Source organism: Acomys minous (genome assembly GCF_964271855.1).
Source record: "Acomys minous genome assembly, chromosome: 5".
Lineage (NCBI taxonomy): Eukaryota > Metazoa > Chordata > Mammalia > Rodentia > Muridae > Acomys > Acomys minous.
This window is the reverse complement of record NC_140494.1, coordinates 42,849,298-42,867,504: the sequence shown is the minus strand read 5'-3', so window position 1 is coordinate 42,867,504 and position 18,207 is coordinate 42,849,298. Positions and strand designations below refer to the sequence as shown.

Below are 18,207 nucleotides of genomic sequence, written 5' to 3'. Positions count from 1 at the left end.
CAGTTTTTCTTCTATGAGTGTTACTATCAATCTGTGGAACTGCGGAGGCTTTTGAAATATAGGCAAATTAATTGTGATGATATTTGAAATTCAAGTGGGATGCCTACCGAAGTTGATTACAACATTTATTCCTACTGAAAATGTTGCAATTACAGTGAAATGTTATAACCTATGATTTGCAGATTCTTCCCCACGGTGCTTCTCCTGCCGCATTAATGACATCCATGCCCATTGTCGTAAAGGAAATTACTCAAGTGAATTCGGGGAGAAAGTTAGAAGTGGCGAGTATAAATAAGCTGTGGGTGGTAAAGGAAGCTAAGTTTCCCTTTCTGCTCCTTAATGGGACACACACTCAAGAGAACAACTGTTGTTTACCTCATTAAAATAAGCAGAGAATCTGGGTGCAGCAGCAGCAGTGCGCATGCCTGTAATCCCAGCACTCAGGAGGCAGAGGCAGGTGGATCTCTGTGAGTTGGAGGCCAGCCTGGTCTACAAAGTGAGTCCAGGACAGCCAAGGCTACACAGAGAAACCCTGTCTTGAAAAACAAAAACGAACAACCACAAAAAAAGAAAGCAGAGAATGGTTTCTAATGATGCATTTTAATGTGGTGACCTATTTTGAGAATTCTGTGAGTTTATGTATGTAAATAGAAATCTTGTCTTACACAGTAGCTATTGAAATTGTAGTCTGATCACCATGGAAGCCTATTAAATTTGATTTCATAGATGGTTTTGATTCCTTCATAGCAGAGTTGGTAGTGAATACACCTGCAGGTGGAAGGTGGTTGTAGTGTCATCTTTCTCAGCCCTGAGAATTCACATCATTAACTTATCTTTATATCATTAATGTGAAGGAGAAAGAATAATCTGAAAAGTTACAGGCCAGAGCTCAATGGAAATTCAAGACCTAAAGGACCGTCGCACTATAATAACGAAGTCTTTGTTTGTTTTTCTCACTGAGCAGTTTGCATGGCTGAATCAAACCTACATTGAAGGATTGTTTTAATGTATGTGTTTCAGGCATCATGGGTTTCCAGTACCCTGGGCTTCTGGTTTACTGAGCTTCTAGAAAGAAACTGCCAGTTCACCTCCTGGGTTTTCAATGGCCGGCCCCATTGCTTTTGGATGACAGGCTTTTTTAACCCCCAGGGATTTTTAACTGCTATGCGACAGGTAATAGTTCTGATTTGGGCTCATTGTGCTTCTGTGGTTTCCCTCTGCAGCCCTCTCTTCTTTCCCTGTTGCTTTGAAGAACACAATAAAACAGAGAATGACGCCTCTGTTTGGTACTAGCTGCTACCTTGTTGTGATTATAAATATTGCTGTCTGTTTCCAGGCTGAAAGCTTGGATTTCAAGCATTTATTTTTATTTCTGTGTTGATTTAATTTTATAGTTCCCCCTTTAAAGTACAAATGGTTAAATTAGGACATGAGCCTTTTTAAAAATAAGAGAATCCTTTAAATTCTTCAACTATTACCCTAGTTCCTTTGAATGAGGATAATTTGGAATAAATTGATCATCATTTTGCTTTTGCTAATAAGAAAAGCTTCTAATGGTTCCCTGCATTTTTTTGCTGACTTGAATAGGAAATAACTCGAGCCAACAAAGGATGGGCTTTGGACAATATGGTTCTTTGCAATGAAGTTACCAAATGGATGAAGGATGACATTTCCGCTCCGCCCACAGAAGGGGTCTATGTCTATGGCTTGTATCTTGAGGGTGCTGGCTGGGACAAAAGGAATGTAAAACTCATCGAATCAAAACCCAAAGTGCTTTTTGAGTTGATGCCTGTCATCAGGATTTTTGCAGAAAACAATAGTAAGTTGTCTTGCATCTTCAGAGAAGGTTGGTGTTTCAGGGTTGGCGGACATTATAAATACATCATCTCACTATGTTGCTATCAGCTAATAGGGGTTTTACTATTTTATCAAGCAGTTCTGTATTCACGCCCATTCTTAATGAATACCTACTCATCTCCAGACTTTTTATTGAACGCTACTATAGGGACAATAGTCAGTTCCTGCCTGGCTGGTAAAGAAGATAATATGTGCATTGATACTGATGAAGCACTTCATAGATTTTGTTCCACTGGTGACATCAGAAAGAAATACATGGGGGGAAAAGTGTAAGGAAACTATGGAACAAAGGGATCAGGAATTGAACACCATGGGCATGCATGGCCTGGTACTGAGGAATAGGCAGGAGGAGGGAATGAGGCAAATAAGATAACAAATTATATTTATATATAATTATATATAATGTATATACAATATAGAATATATTACATGTAAAATAATATACAGAATATATAAATATATACTATATAAAATATAATATATAATTATATATATATATATACACACAAGGTTCATCAAGAAGTGTGGCTTTACTAATTTATGGGTTTGAGTCAGGATATAAAATATAAAATGCGTCTAGTGGTATTTGGCCTAATCATATGGCTAAATGTAAAATGTTCAGTTCATATTTTACCCAATGTGTATAATACCATTTGGATGAAGGACACATTTATTCAACATTATCAAAGTTCTATTTCAGAAATATAAAAACGCATCAAGTTTCCCACTGTCGGCTTCACATTTTCTAGAAGTTTTTTGTTGCATCCATCCACTTCTCTTCTAGCTAACTTCCCTTTAATTCTGTTTAGGGAATTGTGTACATTTGGAAGCATGACCTATAAGCTCTAGAGACAGACATGATTGTGGCTCCTCAGGAAGAAATGTTTTAATGATATAAGCACAAATTATTTTTTCTTTCAAAGCTAACATATCTTTAAAGACTGATGGTATTCTGATCTCATAGATAAGTATCACAGTAGGAAACTTGACTCAGGGAAAGAAGGTTTCAAACTCCATTTTTTTTTCTTTTTATATTTTTTTGTGTGTGTTGGGGATTGAATTCAGGACCTCCAACATGCAAGGTAAGTGCTGATCCTGCACTTGTAATCTTCCTGGTTTAGTACCCCAAGTATTTGAGAGGCCTATAACACTAGACCTGGGTCAAATATTTAGTTTTAGCATTTATTCATGTGTATGAGTGCTTTGTCTTTAAGTGTGTATGTGCACTACATGCATGAATGAAGCCAGAAGACTATATGACTGCTCCACAACTGGATTATAGGTGGTTGTGGATTGCTACATGAGTTCTAGGAAATAAATCACGGTGTCTGCAAGACGGGCAAGTGCTCTAACATGCTTAGCTTTATCTGTAGCCCATAATTCTAAGCAAACAAACACTTGCTACTTGTTTAACATCTATCAGCTACAACCTTACATGCTACTAGACAAAGATAATTATCAACCAGGTCTTGCCCATAGGACACACAGTGAACAAGACCCATAAAAATGAATACTAAAATATAATTATGAAAAAATATTATAATAGGTATGTTCAGAAGGCTTACAAAGCACAGAAGGTTACCAGCTATGACGGAGAGCTTAGGTTAGTTAGACTGATTCTGAGATGTGGACAAAAAGGAACATGGCTCAGAGCTGGAGAAAGGTTTTTCTTGGCAGAGGGAGATAGCATAAGCTCACCCAGTCATTCCGTGGCTGTCTACCTGTATTCCATCTGCAGAATGTCATTCTTGTGGCTCAGTTTCAACGTCTTGGGGAGCTACAAGGAGCAAGTGTCATTTTGTTACTTGCAGATCTGATGTTTGTACTAATGTTTATTCACAATACTGATGCTGATACTTCCACTCATCCTAGATGTGCACAGCGAAGCACAGTATTTATGCTGCTTAATAAACACCTTGGCTCCCAGGTGAGGCTGAACCTGGGAATGCTAGGCCTTCTGGTTTGAGATTGTACTATAAACAAATGCCATTTTCATGGCCCAATTTTTTTGTTACGCTTTTCATTATATACACATATAATATAGATAGTGTATATAGACATACATATATAATACATATACTTTTATATACTGTATAAAATATATGGACATGTACAGAAATATTATATATAATAATGTATATTATGTATAATTTCTATTTCTGTTCTCTGTGACTGGTCCCCATTATAATACTTAAGGAAAATATACCTTTCTAAGCATAGGAAGTCTCTGTAGTATAATTGTGGAGAGAATGCATATATTACACTGTCTTTAGGTGCAAGTATGGTGCTTATGATCATGTGTGAATCTTAATTAATCAGCTGGATACATTTAAAAGGTGCCACCATACAGAAAAACACATAAACAAGATTATATATTGATTGGCTGATGCCAGCTATGATATCCTCAGAGGTCTGCAGGAAGCTAGCCTGGTACTTCCCATAGGAGTGACAGCTCAGCATTTGTTAATTTGCATTAATGAAGACTTTAAATGAGGTGATTACTGAGAACTGACTGTAAGTGACTGCACAGATTTCAGACAGTCCTTGTTTATCTGAGGAAATCACACATCCTTATAGCTAAATGTGTGATAATTTAAAACTTCAGCAATGACAGAACATAGTCCTGAGTCTTAGAGACAAACAGGCCTGCTGACATCTAGCAGCAAAAGGAAGTGTTCAGTGTTACAAGGAAGCACTGGCTATGTCTTGTATGAGGAACAGGATGATGGTGAGTGTATACAGCTATGGGAGGTGATGTAGGGGCAGGAAGAAATCAGTAGGTGCCCATGAGTACCCACACACAGCAAGGGCACAAAGAACAGAACTTCTGTGTGCTGTAGGTGATTGACATGGGATTAAGATGGCAAGGGAGAAGGTGACCAGCTATAAAGGATGTGCTTGACTTAAAGATTTGGGGAGAGAGAGAGAGAGAGAGAGAGAGAGAGAGAGAGAGAGAGAGAGAGAGAGAGAGAGAGAGAGAGAGAGAACTGTATTTTCCTCATGAAGATCATTTCTCTCAAGAGATTCCTCAGGGTGGAGAAGAGAGGGTGTGAGGGGAGGAAGGAAGAGAGGCCAGGAAGAGGTAACAGTGCCATTCAAAGGTTGCAGGGAAGCAAGCAAATTGTGAAGAGTAAGGAGGAAGGAAACACTTGGAATTTAGAAGGCTATTTCTTACAATGGCAGGAGGATGAAGGAGGGACCTCCCGCCAAGCGGAAGTGGTCAAATAGGGGGGCACCAGAGTTCATGTCAGAGTCAGTCCTCACTCCCCAAACAGTAGTGGAGAATGTGCTGTCCATTGGCTAGATCTGAATAGGGGCTCTAGTTTTACTGCACGCATTGTCCTTGGTTGGTACAGCAGTTTGCGCAGCCCCCCCAGGTCCAGATCCGTCAACCTTGATGGTCTTCTTGTAGGGTTCCAGGACCCTCTGGGTCCTTCTATTTCCCCATTCTCCCATACCTCTCTCACCTGAGTGAGTTAAGCCAGACACAGAAAGATGCACATGGTATATACTCACTTATAATTGGATACTAGTCCAATATGGATGTCCTCTGAGACTCTTCACTCAGCGGGGATTGGGAAAGATGCTGCAACTTGCTACTGGGACTCCAGGAGTTAATTTATACAAATATTAATGAAATATTATTTTCACTCAAAATATTTCTTTGAAAATTTGCCTCATCATATCATCTTATCTAGTCAATTTATTGTGAAAATGTGTTCCTCATAAAAAGAAAGAGATGGCGTTCCTACAGTGAGTTAAGTATTGTTTTTCTTTCCTTGTGACTAAACTGTGAAAGTCCACAGCAATTTGACATTGAACGTCTCAGCATGACCACAATGCAGTAATAACTTCATAATATAGGCAATTTTTTATTACTTAATAGCAGAGTGTTACAGCGCAGCTGTGCCCATGCTCCTGAGTATCAGTCAGTACCGAGACTCGTTAGCAGCAGGTGAGTGGTGGGGAATGAAGCAAGCGGAGGGAACGGGGAGCAGTGTCAAGGTACTGAAAAGAAAAAGAATATTTGGTTCTTACTCCTTTCTTTGTTTTAGCAGACATAAGTGGAACTTGTTTTTCTTTATGGTTGAAGAACCATGTTTGCTACAGGAAAAGTTAACACTCCTATTGCTGCTTCCATGCTAAATGTTTCATTCTCTTCTGATGAGTAAATAATGTTTTAACTGAGAGACAGAAATGTGGCATCATTATTGACCAAAGGACTCTCCAAGGGTAGCACTTTATTTTTATTTTTTTTAATTTTTTTCAAGTCTAAATGACAGAAAATTATTTATTTATTTATTTATTTTTAAAAATTTTATTAATTTATTCAGATTACAACTCAATTGCCATCCCATCATTTGTATCCTCCCATTCCTCCCTCCCTCCCACTTTCACACTATTCCCCTCCCCTAGGTCTATGACCAAGGGGGACCTCCTCCCCCACTGTATGGTCATAGGCTATCAAGTCTTATCTTGGTATCCTGCTTATTCTTTCTTTGAGTGCTACCAGGCCTCCCCATCAAGGGGAGGTGGTCAAATATGAGGCACCAGAGTTCATGTCAAAGTCAGTCTCTGCTCTCCACATAACTGTGGAGAATGTCCTGTCCATTGGCTAGATCTGTGTAGGGGTTTGATGTTTACTATTGTTTTGACCTTGGTTAGTGCAATAGTTTGAGCAGACCCCCCTGGGCCCCTTTCCACCCATCATGATGTTCTTCTTATAGGTTTCTAGGACCCTCTAGGCCCTTGTATTTCCCCACATCCTATATTTCTCTTACCTAGAGTCTCAGTAGGATGTCCTCACATCTATCCCAATCTCCTGGTAAGTGAAGACTTTCATGGGACATGACTTTTGGGCTAGTGCCCAATCATAAGTGAATATATACCATGTGAGTCTTTCTGCTTCTGGGTTAAGTCATTCATTATGATCATTTCTAGTCCCACCCATTTGTCCACAAATTTTGGGATTTCCTTGCTTTTAACAGCTGAGTAGTATTCCATAGTGTAAATGTACCACAGTTTCTTTATCCATTCTTCAACTGAAGGGCATTTAGGCTGTTTCCAAGTGTAGCACTTTAGAAGTAAAATTCTCAGTTAATAGTTTTTGCATTAAAATGGAAGATGATGTATCACTTTAAAATAAAGTCACCACTGAAGGGCAGAAACAGGACTGATGTACTTATTTTCAAAAAGAAGATAGTTGGATATTTGCTTTAACACTAGCAGATGAGAATGGCATATATTTAAATTTAATGGTTCATGTTTATCATTAGGCATGAAAAATCACTAAAATTTTACGGGATTCGCCAAAATGGTAAAACTATGTACATACAAACTCTAAAGTTTTTTCTTCTCAAAAGAAGCTGGGAAGCAGCAGATACAGGAGAAATTATGCTAATCTATGGAATTACTTACATGGGCAGAGTGTTGTGCCTAAACCAACTTCAGGGCTATAGCTAAGGAGCATTGGAGGGAAGCCAGGGCTTGGAGTGGTTGGGGATTATGGCACAACTTCTTGAACACTCAGTGGGATGTGAGGGAGGTTTCAGCATTTCCAAAGCTTATGACGCTATTTCCTGCCAGGTAAATGTATTTGTCACAATGCACCTTCATCTCTCTCATCTAAGATGGTGCAGGTATCTGTGTCACGTAGGAAAAGCAACATAAGGTGTCTGCGAAGTGACCTCCTGATTCCTGGGCCTTACAGTAGTTAATCCATTTCTAACAAAAGTGTGGAACTCTGTCAAGGCTGTGGGGAACATCGGTCTGGGGAAATTTTCTTAGTGAAAGGTAAAATTGTAAGCACATCTGTGTGAACATGCATGCATGTGTGTACATGAATGGGCATGCATGAATGTGCATGCATGAATGTGTGTACACGAATGGGCATGCATATGTATATGCACTCATTTGTGTGTGTGTGCACATGTAGATGTGTGCATGTGTCGATACCGCCCCCAACCAGCAGGAAAGACACCAACACCGGGAACTCTTCTTGCCGCAGTTTATTCAGGATCCTGGACTATCGGAGTGACCCCGGGAAAAGCTCCCACAGAACTTTTATAGTGTACCTGGTCTTATCAGAGACTGCCACGATGTCGCTCTTGGTTGGCGTGTTCAGATCACGCCACCTCACGCTATGCCTTGTTCAGATCACGCCACCTCACGCTATGCCTTCAGGCATGCGCATAAGGGGCTTGCTCACTGCGCATGTGCAAAAGGGGCGCATTGTGCCGGGGAAGCAGCAGGGGGCGCTGCTATCTGCGGCTCTCCACATGCATGCATGTGTGTGAATGTATATATGTGCATTCTGTGTGACCATGAGAATGTGTAGCATGCATGTGTGTGCATGCATAAAGTGTGTGCATGTGTTTCTTGTGTGTGTACATGCCTCTGTGAACATGAGACTATATGCACATGCATGTGTGTTCATGCATGGGTGTGTGTATGTATGTGTGATCATGAGAATGTGTGTACATGCAGGTGTATATGCATATGTGTTGAAGGGAAACTAGCAAAAGCAAATGGCATATTTAACATAGGGTGCTATATTATAATGGACATTCACATATATTTTCATATGTGAAATTTGCCACAAACTGTAAAATATTTTTTCCTTTTACAGATGGGGAAATTGAAATTTCAAGTTGTTAGGCTTACTGATGACTACGGATACTAAGCAACAATGTTGCTGTTGGATGCATGTGAATGTTAATTATTTGTCTTTGGAATATGCCACAAATTGAACTGGAGTGTTAGATTTTTCTCCTCTTCATTGTCACACTTTCCTGCAATGACAAGGAGGCAGCCATGCATGGCACATGCTAAGTATTGCAAAGATTAGGAGCCTAATTGGCTTTCTGTCCAAGTTTGATTCTTACAACTTTATAACTTGGAGAAATATATTACTTCCTTGTATTTCAGCTTTCTAATCTGTAAAGTGAGCAAATGATATTAATGACTATTCACAACAGAGTTGTTTAAATTACTGAACTGACAGAGTTGAACCTTCTGAAGGAATGGAATGAAATAGTTTTATTAGTATTACTATCAGTACCATTTTAAAATCACAAGATATTAAGATGGAAAAAAGTGACATTTATGGAGGAAAATGCCTAGTAACCTAAATGTCAGTAACAAGGAGGTCAAGGAAAGGAACGGCTTGAAGTAACTTGGCTACTTTGAATATGGGCAGAAACATATGCAGTGTATTGGAATGGATGCATGGGATGGATAGGGAAGGTAAGAGGCTAGAAAAGAGAAATTTTCCACAGCAATTTATTAAAATATCTAGAATTCTAAAGTGTGGAGTCCACCAGTTTCATCTCCCCAATCTGTTTTCTGGAACTCTCAGGCTTGAAACATATGTACCTAAGTTGTTCCCCTTGAACACTTGTCTTCAAAAGTTACTTGCCTAAGCAGGGGATTGGGCACACACAATCTGTTTCTGTGGCAGCATTTCGCTATGAAATTATATTTGGGGTGGCTTCTAATCCCATCGCAGACGTCTGCTATGTGCTGTGACTTGGCATGCACACTTTCAGTTAAGAAGCAATTAAAAATAAATAAAACTGAATAAACATTTCAGAGAATTGTTCTCTGCCTCTTAAGAAGGACTCTATTATTTTATATTTCAATGTACTTTGGAATTAGAATCCAAGTAGTCAAATACTGTACAAGAAATAATTATTATAATTATTAGACTCAGAGGTAAGGCTCTAATGACTTCAAGGTTTATAAAATTGTTGTTAATCAAATTTACAGCAAGAACAATTAGTTGTATGTTTTGTGGATGCTTGTAGATCCTGGAATTAAAGGATTTAAATATGTCAGTATAGTTGATATTCTGTGATTCATTGTCAGTCATTTACTTGATCAGAAACACACACACACACACACACACACACACACACACACACACACACACATACCACATACATCACACACACCACAGACATGGCATTCCATATATTTTCCTACTTAGTGCTGCTAGCACTATACTAAGAATAACTGCAGAAGGAACATACAAATCTGAGAATTAGATATTATGCTGTTTTTATTATTTCTGGTGATGACTTTAATGAGATCAGGTCTACACAGAACTGTTAAGCACTGTAATACCCATGACTTTGTTGTCCTAGCCCAGTGTCTGTCAGCCTTGACACCATGCCTGCTTTTGCTATGGATAACTCCATTTTAGGGTGTTATTCTCTGAATTATACATTATGTGCAGCATCCCTGGCATCTGTTCACTAGGTGCTAGTCAAGTCCTCAGTTGTAATAACCCTAAATGTCCCCATATGTTCACTCAGGGTAGGAGCACCTCTGTCCTGAGTCACCACTTCAGAATATTTTATACAAGGCATGCATAAAATAAAATCAAATATTAGTTAACCCTTCATGGTAACTTAAAATGGTACTTAAAAACACATAGATATCTGGATAAAGTTCCTAATGAGTTAAATGATGAGACTGTAATATTTGCTAGCACCTTTTGTAATCTGTTAGGCAAGCATTATCCATCTCAATGCACAGCTTCATTAAGCTAATGCACTATGGTTAAGTTGCCCTTTTAGTGAAATATGGTTCCATCTCAGTAGTTACATGAGAGTGAAGCACAATACTCCACATGCTTTCCGAAGTCATGCAGGGATTCCGTGTGGGTGAGCCGTTTGTTCTCAAAGTGAACATAGGAGAATACACTATGCCTGAGATGGTCATTAGATGGACGTAAAGGTAAATTGTCGTGGGCAGGCTCGAACGTATAAGACACTGATGGGGCTTGAATTCCCATGCTACTCCCAGACCTAATTAATATTTGTAAATGTTCATGGTTTTTCTTAAAGAGGGTCTACATAACCTGTGTTGGCTTAGTGTTCCTAATACTTGGCTCTGTCCCTAAGCATGGGGTGTCCAGGGCTGGAGGGGAAGAGCCTGTGGATGATTTGTGGGGGGATTTCTGATGGATGGAGATGAACTAGGGCTGCAAAGTTACTTTTGGAAATTGTGCTAGGCCTGTACTCTAAAATAGGAGAACCGAATCTCAAACTGTCCTGTTTCTTTGTCTCCTGGTTCTCAAGGGAGAAATGAATCTCATGGCCATAGCCGTCTCTGTTTCCCAGATATTTTTAGTTCTTTGCTTATAAAGGACACTCACAACACTTTGTTTGGCTGGGGATGCTCCCTCTCCCACATGATTTACATGTGATGAAAACTACAGCAAGAGAAGGTTGAAGACGAAATTATAAATAACTGATGAAGATGAAGTAAATGCTATGCAGCGTGATGCAAAGCGGAAGGAGCCTTGTGCCGAACGGGAGCCCACACACTTCCTTGGATGCTTGGTTGCATTTCACTTGTTTTGTCGTTGGCGGTCAACCCTTGCATTTGTTTGAAAGAAAAAAAAATACTTACTGATTTAAAAGGACAGTGAAGGAAGAAGTAGGCATATGAGATGAGGAGAAGAGACCAAGGAGAATGAGTGGAAGGGGGTGTCAAATTCATATGTGGAGATAAAGGGGAAGGATGTGAACGTGAACGGTAGTTGCTGTCAGGGTCATACGTGAGGAACTGACAAGGCCAACATGAGGCTGAATGTCTTGCCGTGGCTGTCACGATAGCGTCCGTCACATGCAGGGATCCTAAAATCTCAGAAGCTTAGGTCTCCATCCTATGAGCCTGTCCGTTCTTGGACTGACCTCCAGAATATACAAGCTTGGCTTGAGCTCTCAGGTATTTCACTTAGAGATTATTCAAATTCCTTTCTGTTATACATTGTGTTTTGTAGCTGCAAGAGATCCTCGGTTGTACAGCTGTCCCATCTACAAGAAGCCAGTCCGAACAGACTTGAACTACATTGCTGCTGTAGAGCTCAAGACAGTCCAGCACCCTGAACACTGGGTTCTCCGTGGGGTTGCCCTTCTCTGTGATGTCAAGTAACAGAGATGCACCATCCAAATTACTTTACTCTCTATTTTTCTGTCAGTGACGGATATGCATAAATCAGACTGTCTTGTGTCCAATTAATGAGATAACACAGTCCCACTCACTTCCTTGGATGCTTAGTTGCATTTTACTTGTTTTGTTTTGGTGATTGATCCTTGCATTTGTTTGAAAAATACTGATTTAAGAGCATAATCAACAACCTCCTAATGAATTGTGGACACCAAACCTCTACTCATCTATTTTCTTTTTATTTCTATTGGAATTCTATGCTAAGCAGATGCTGTTTCCTCCAAGGGATTGCTTCTCTGTTAATTCTGGTTCTGGTAGCAGCCAGGTTCCCTAAGGTAACAGGGGAAGCTTGTGCCAATTTTATTTCTGTTGCTTTTTGCCTTTTGGCCAGGTTAAGAGACTTACTTTCAAGGCTACAAGCAGCTAATTAAAATATCTTTTACAAAATAATAGAAAATAGGAGATGGATTAAGATTGTAAATAGACAGCTCAGGTGAACTTGGAGTGCAAACACATAGAGCGACATTCAGTCTTCCTTATAATTAGTAACAAGGTACTGATTAATATCTGACAAAAAATCGTGCGGGATCTGTACTGCTGATATGCTCGCAAATTGTTAGAGCAGTAGAAACCGATCCAATCTTTCTGTAAAATAATTTAAACAGAGAAAGAAACATAAAAAAAGCCACATCCACAGGCTTTGATTTTTATTGCTCTATACCAAAGGGGTAAACTAACTGAAGACACGTTTTATATGAAAAGTTATATTTAATAAAGGAAATAAACAGACGTGCTCTGAATGTTCAACTGTAAAACTATGCTAGCAGAAAGCAGGACGTATCAGACAACTATGAAAAGTGGCACTGCGGAGTACCTTAGGAGAAAACGTCAAGCATACTAATAAACGAAAGACAAAGTGTACAAAATACTGATCTCTCTGCAACTGCCGCTGTGAAGTGTGTTTGAACGTGGACAAAATTACATAATAATATGGAAAAATAAAAACAGCAATTTAAAATGTTATCCGTTAGGAGAAGAATAGGGGACAATGAAAGCCCTGGAAGGTGTGCAGGGGAATCCAGAGGGGTTTCACTAGTTAGGCAACGTGTTCCCCAAGGAACTCCTCATTTATTATGGCTATAAATGACGTGCTTCACCTATTACTATGTACCATGACCATGAAATGTAATCGGTGTTATGATTAAAACTGTAGTTTAGCTGTAGGTTTGATTCACTGGAGTTTCTTGTGAGGTAATGGGGTCTTGTGGTGCACGGGGAGAGTGTCTGTTCCCCAGAGAGTGTAGCCTCATTCAGCATCATGACTTGAGTCTCATTATGTCTGCTTAGTTGGTGTGACTCCAACTGATCATGGGTGATACTGCCCCCTTCTGAACAGCTTCCTTTGTGTATGGATTAACACATCAGCTGATGCTGGAGAAGTTTTGCTGATTATTTTATTTTTAACAACAGATAATAAAAATTAGAATGTGGTGCAAACTAATAAAGGTTGCTAATAAGTGGCCAAATTGGGGTTGTTTACTGTTTTCTGAACGGGGATAATTGCTATTAAGAACCCAGAAAAAGACTTTTAAAACTGTATTCTATCAAATTTGAAAATTTATGATTCATATAAATTTATGTCAGAAGATGTTAGTATAGATTTGCAAGTTCCAGAGACCCAAAGTAGAAAAGGACACTATACAAACAATTATAAAACATTAGAAATGAACTTAACATAGGTGCCATGAAGCCAGGATGAGGCTCCTTTCTGCTCAGCCACTCTGGTTCTATTTGATCTCTTCCCAATGAATCAGGTGTCTGAGGGGGCAGACAGCCAGGGATGTACTGTAAACCACTCTATGGGACCTGGGTCACTGCAGAGTGCTGGGGCCATCTTTTCTGTCTGTGCCGCTATTGAGTTATTTCGTTTGTATTCATTTCACAGTGCCTATGTGCTGGATCCTCTGCTCAGCTGGTGATACAGTGAACCTAACAGGTGTAGGTGCAGGAAACAAGCAGTTATTTAGTCATGTAATTATATGTAACCTCAGTCTTAGAGCAGGTAGCATGACGTATGTAGGATGTACAGAAAGAGACGTCAAGATTGTGAATTCAGGGCTGTGAATTGAATTAGTGGATATGCCACAGATATGAATAGTGAGTAGGTAGAAGCTGCACCATGAGATCTTCACTGAATTGTACCTCTGTACACTCAGCATGTGTTTTAAACTAACTGTTTAAACTAACTGAAGTGCCCCCTATGAGCTGTCTCTTATTAGCTAGACAGTAGATGTACGTTCTTGCCTGTCTGACATGTGTTCCACCATGCCCCTCCCCCTGAGTTCTTCCCTCATTCTTTTTGCCATGTGTTTGCAAACAGCTCTTTGCTGACCCTCGGGGCAGCTAGAAACCTTTTGGACTTGAAACACAAGGTAAGGCTTTCTCCATAAAACACCCGTTCATTCGGGGCGGAAGCATAATTCAAGTCATCTCTCGGAGCTTCCTTTATAGGGCATGTGGATGCAAAGCAAACCAACCCAGAGTTAGGGAGATCATGTCCCTACTAGGGGACACACAAGAGCCATATGAGCCACAGCATCATCTCCATCCTGCTAGCTGTTTGCCTGGAGCGACCTTTTTTGATTGCGCCATGTGGTAGTGTGAATCAGTTTGGCTCCCATAGACTTGTATTTGAGCACTTGCTCCCCAGTTAGTGGACTGTTTTGTGGGGGAGGGGGGCAGCTATGTGGTGTATTCTAGTTGGAGGAAGTGTATCTCTGGGTGTAGGCTTTGAGGTTTCAAAAGTCCAAGTCATTCCCAATTAACTCTCTGCTCCTGTTTGTGACTCAGGATGTAAGCTCTCAGTCACCGCTCCAGTGTCATGCCTACCACTTGTTGCCATAAGACGTACTCTGGTGGCTCACATTTGACCATGTCCCCTGGAGGGGGAGACCTGGTGGCACTCAGAGGAAGGACAGCAGGTTACCGAGAAGAGGCTTGATACCCTATGAGCATATACAGGGGGAGGTAATCCCCCTCAGGAACAGTCATAGGGGAGGGGAGTAAGGGGGAAATGGGAGGGAGGGAAGAATGGGAGGATACAAGGGATGGGATAACCATTGAGATGTAACAAGAATAAATTAATAAAATTAAAAAAAAAAGAGTCAAAGACTCTAACTCTCTAACAAACCCTTATTTCTATAAGTTGCTTTAGTCATGATTTCTTATCACAAGGATAGGAAAGTAACTGAGACATGTGAGAGCCATGGAGTGGGCTGTTGCTATGACAGGCATGACTCTACTGGTGTGTGTGTGTGTGTGTGTGTGTGTGTGTGTGTGTGTGTGTGTGTGTGTGTACATGCATGCATGACTATGCATGTGTGTGTGTGGTTTTTGTTTTTGTTTTCGAGGAATGTTAAGTCTTTGTGACTCTGGACTAGGAAAGTGGTTTAATGCAGCCTGTTACAGACCATCTTAGTAGGAGTGAGGAAGACAGTAGTGCTGAGAACCATATGAACCTTAGAAGCCCACCTGAAGAAGTTTCAGAAGGAAATAATGCTAATAATCAGCCTAGATACACAATTCTTGTGATATTTTGGCAAACAATGTGCTTGCTTTCTTCATCAGTCCTAAAATAAAATCTGCCAGAGGCTAAACTGAGTTGTTTTGACTCATTTCACTTGCAGAGTATATTTCTTTTTTTTCCTCCTTTATTAATTTATTCTTGTTACATCTCAATGGTTATCCCATCCCTTGTATCCTCCCATTCTTCCCTCCCTCCCATTTTCCCCTTATTCCCCTCCCCTATGACTGTTCCTGAGGGGGATTACCTCCCCCTGTATATGCTCATAGGGTATCAAGTCTCTTCTTGGTAACTTGCTGTCCTTCCTCTGATTGCCACCAGGTCTCCCCGTCCAGGGGACATGGTCAAAGTTGAGGCACCAGAGTATGTGAGAAAGTAATATCCCACTCTCCACTCTACTGTGGAGAGTGTTCTGTCCATTGGCTAGATCTGGGTAGGGGTTTAAGGTTTACCGCCTGTATTGACCTTGGCTGGAACATTAGTTTGAGTGGGACCCCTGAGCCCAAATCTGCCTATCATAATATTCTACTTGTAGGCTTCTAGGACCCTCTGGATCCTTCTACTTTGCCATTCTCCCATGCTTCTCTCATCTAGAGTCCCACTAGAATATCCTCCCCTCTGTCTCAGTTTCCTGGTAAGTGAAGGCTTTCATGGGACATGCCCCTTGGGCTAATATGCAGATATAAGTGAGTATATACCATTTGAGTTTTTCTGCTTCTGGGTTAACTCACTCATTATGATCATTTCTAGCTCAATCCATTTATCCACAAATTTCGGGAATTCCTTGTTTTTAATAGCTGAATAATATTCCATAGTGTATATGTACCACAGTTTCTTTATCCATTCTTCTATTGAGGGACATGACTTTGTTGGCTTGGTTAATAGTAATCATGCTTCTGCAGATCTACAATGAAAAAGAGTGATCACAGCAAAAATAAAGATAAAAAATACACAATTTAAGGAGAAGAAGAGGATAAGAATGTAATGTTGGAACCAAGATTTGAACTGAAAGAAATAAAGAGAGGTCTGATGCAAAATGGAATAAAGAGAGGTTGCTCACAGGGCAGAGCTCACCCATCTAGTCCTGTAACTTGTTAAAAAAAAAAAGCCTAAGGAATTATCAGCTCCTAAACAGCAATAATGAAGCAACACCTATCAAGGAGGGGGTCAGATTCCATCCCAAGTGGCAGCATAAAGTCACGTGGTTCTGGGTTCAGAGTCAATTAGGACATGGGAGTAAGGGGTTGTGGACTGGAGGCCCTCAATGCACTCTTTTGTTTACTGTCCTGGTCATAGCGTCTTATCACAGCAGTAAAAAAGCATCTAAGACAGACAGGATAGGCTTGAGGAGGCGACATCTACAGTTTGACCTCAAGGAAAAACGAAAGCAGCTCAAACCAACAAGCCCTGGGACCACCCTCCTGCTGCCTGTGAGGGTTGTTTTGGCTGACTTGACAGAAGCTAGCCCTATCTGGGTAGAGGGAACCCTCACTGAGGAAATGCCTCGTTCCGTCAGCTTGGCCTGTGGACGTTGGAAGCATCTTCTTGAGTAATGATTGATATGGTAGAGGCAGTCCACTGTGTGTGCTTTCACCTTGAGAGCCAGCTGTACAAAACAAGCCAGTAGGCATGGTCTGTGTTGCAGAGATTGCCTCCAGGTTGCTGCCCTGAGCTGTGCCCTGGTTTTCCTCTGAGGGAATCGAACTTGTAAGTGGAAACAAACCTTTTTACTCCCCATGTTGGGGACATAATGCTACAACCATACATGTTATACTTAAGCAGCTTTAAGATTTAGTTCCGAAACCACAAAGCACTAAAACTGTTATTATCAATGAACATTTATTTGAAGTTTTAGTATGATATAAAATTGGATGTGAGTACATAATGACAAAGATTTAGTGACATGAAAATTTTTAGCAAAGTTTTAATATATATGCTTGTGAGCAATGTTCTCAAAATGGTCCTCATGAGGTACATAATCACTCCTACAATTTAAATCCTTCTTTTGCAGGTATTAGAAATGAATTTAAAACACGTAGTGTAAGTATTTAAATTTGATTACTAGCCACTATCAACACATCAGAACAATGTCTCTTACAGTGTTTATTTTCACATTATGGTCCTCCAGATTGGAAAATGATTTGAAAAATCAACAAACACATGAATAGGCTTTGAAAAGAGGGAGTGATCTGGCTTAATTCCTGAGTTCTACGCTTTTTAGTCTGTTGATTGGTACGGTCCCTGTCTAGTGGGCACTGGTTATCTGGCCATTAGTAACTCACAAGGAGAAGGGTTGTGGTGGATTCAAACTCAGCTTTAGGATCAGACATATTATTTGACATAAGAAGCTGCGTCCATAATCATATTTTCAGTGATCTTCAATGGGAAGACTCTTTTCTATTATACATAAACTTATCTTTACTGACTAAAAGGTAGAATGTGTTGTCTGTAGTCTGTATCTGTGAGACTTCACTGGTTCTGATCTGGGAAGCCATAAATCTAAGAAGATAGGGGACAATAGTACATACAGACTCCTGTCCTCCTGTCATCTAAAGAGATGATGTGGGTAAGAAGGAATGGGATGTGGAGAAGGGCGTGTCCTGAGTGAGTGACAGCAACAGAGATGTAGCTTCATACCTTCTTTCCTCAGACACTGTTAGAGCTTTCTTGTTCAGCATATAACTATATCTCTGGCAGATTGAGACACTGAGATTGATTTCATAATTCCTCAAATGATCCCATTTCATGGCAGAATGACTGACTGGCAAGTAAAAATAAGGTTGTGTGTGTATGTCTGATCTTCTGGAACA

The 18,207-nt window shown here is 40.2% G+C and overlaps 1 protein-coding gene across 3 annotated transcripts in view; it reads left to right on the top strand.

The window, feature by feature from the left end:
* The window catches only part of DNAH5 (dynein axonemal heavy chain 5), a 279,963-nt gene extending 266,623 nt beyond the window's left edge, over positions 1-13,340 (top strand). For all 3 annotated transcript variants that reach the window (XM_084781257.1, XM_084781256.1, XM_084781258.1), the window contains 3 exons: positions 1,021-1,173; positions 1,588-1,819; positions 11,648-13,340. In XM_084781257.1, coding sequence (XP_084637383.1) covers positions 1,021-1,173; positions 1,588-1,819; positions 11,648-11,799 — 537 coding nt within the window. In that variant the 3' untranslated portion in view covers positions 11,800-13,340. The remainder of the gene's footprint in view (positions 1-1,020; positions 1,174-1,587; positions 1,820-11,647) is intronic.
* The last annotated feature ends 4,867 nt before the right edge of the window (positions 13,341-18,207 follow it).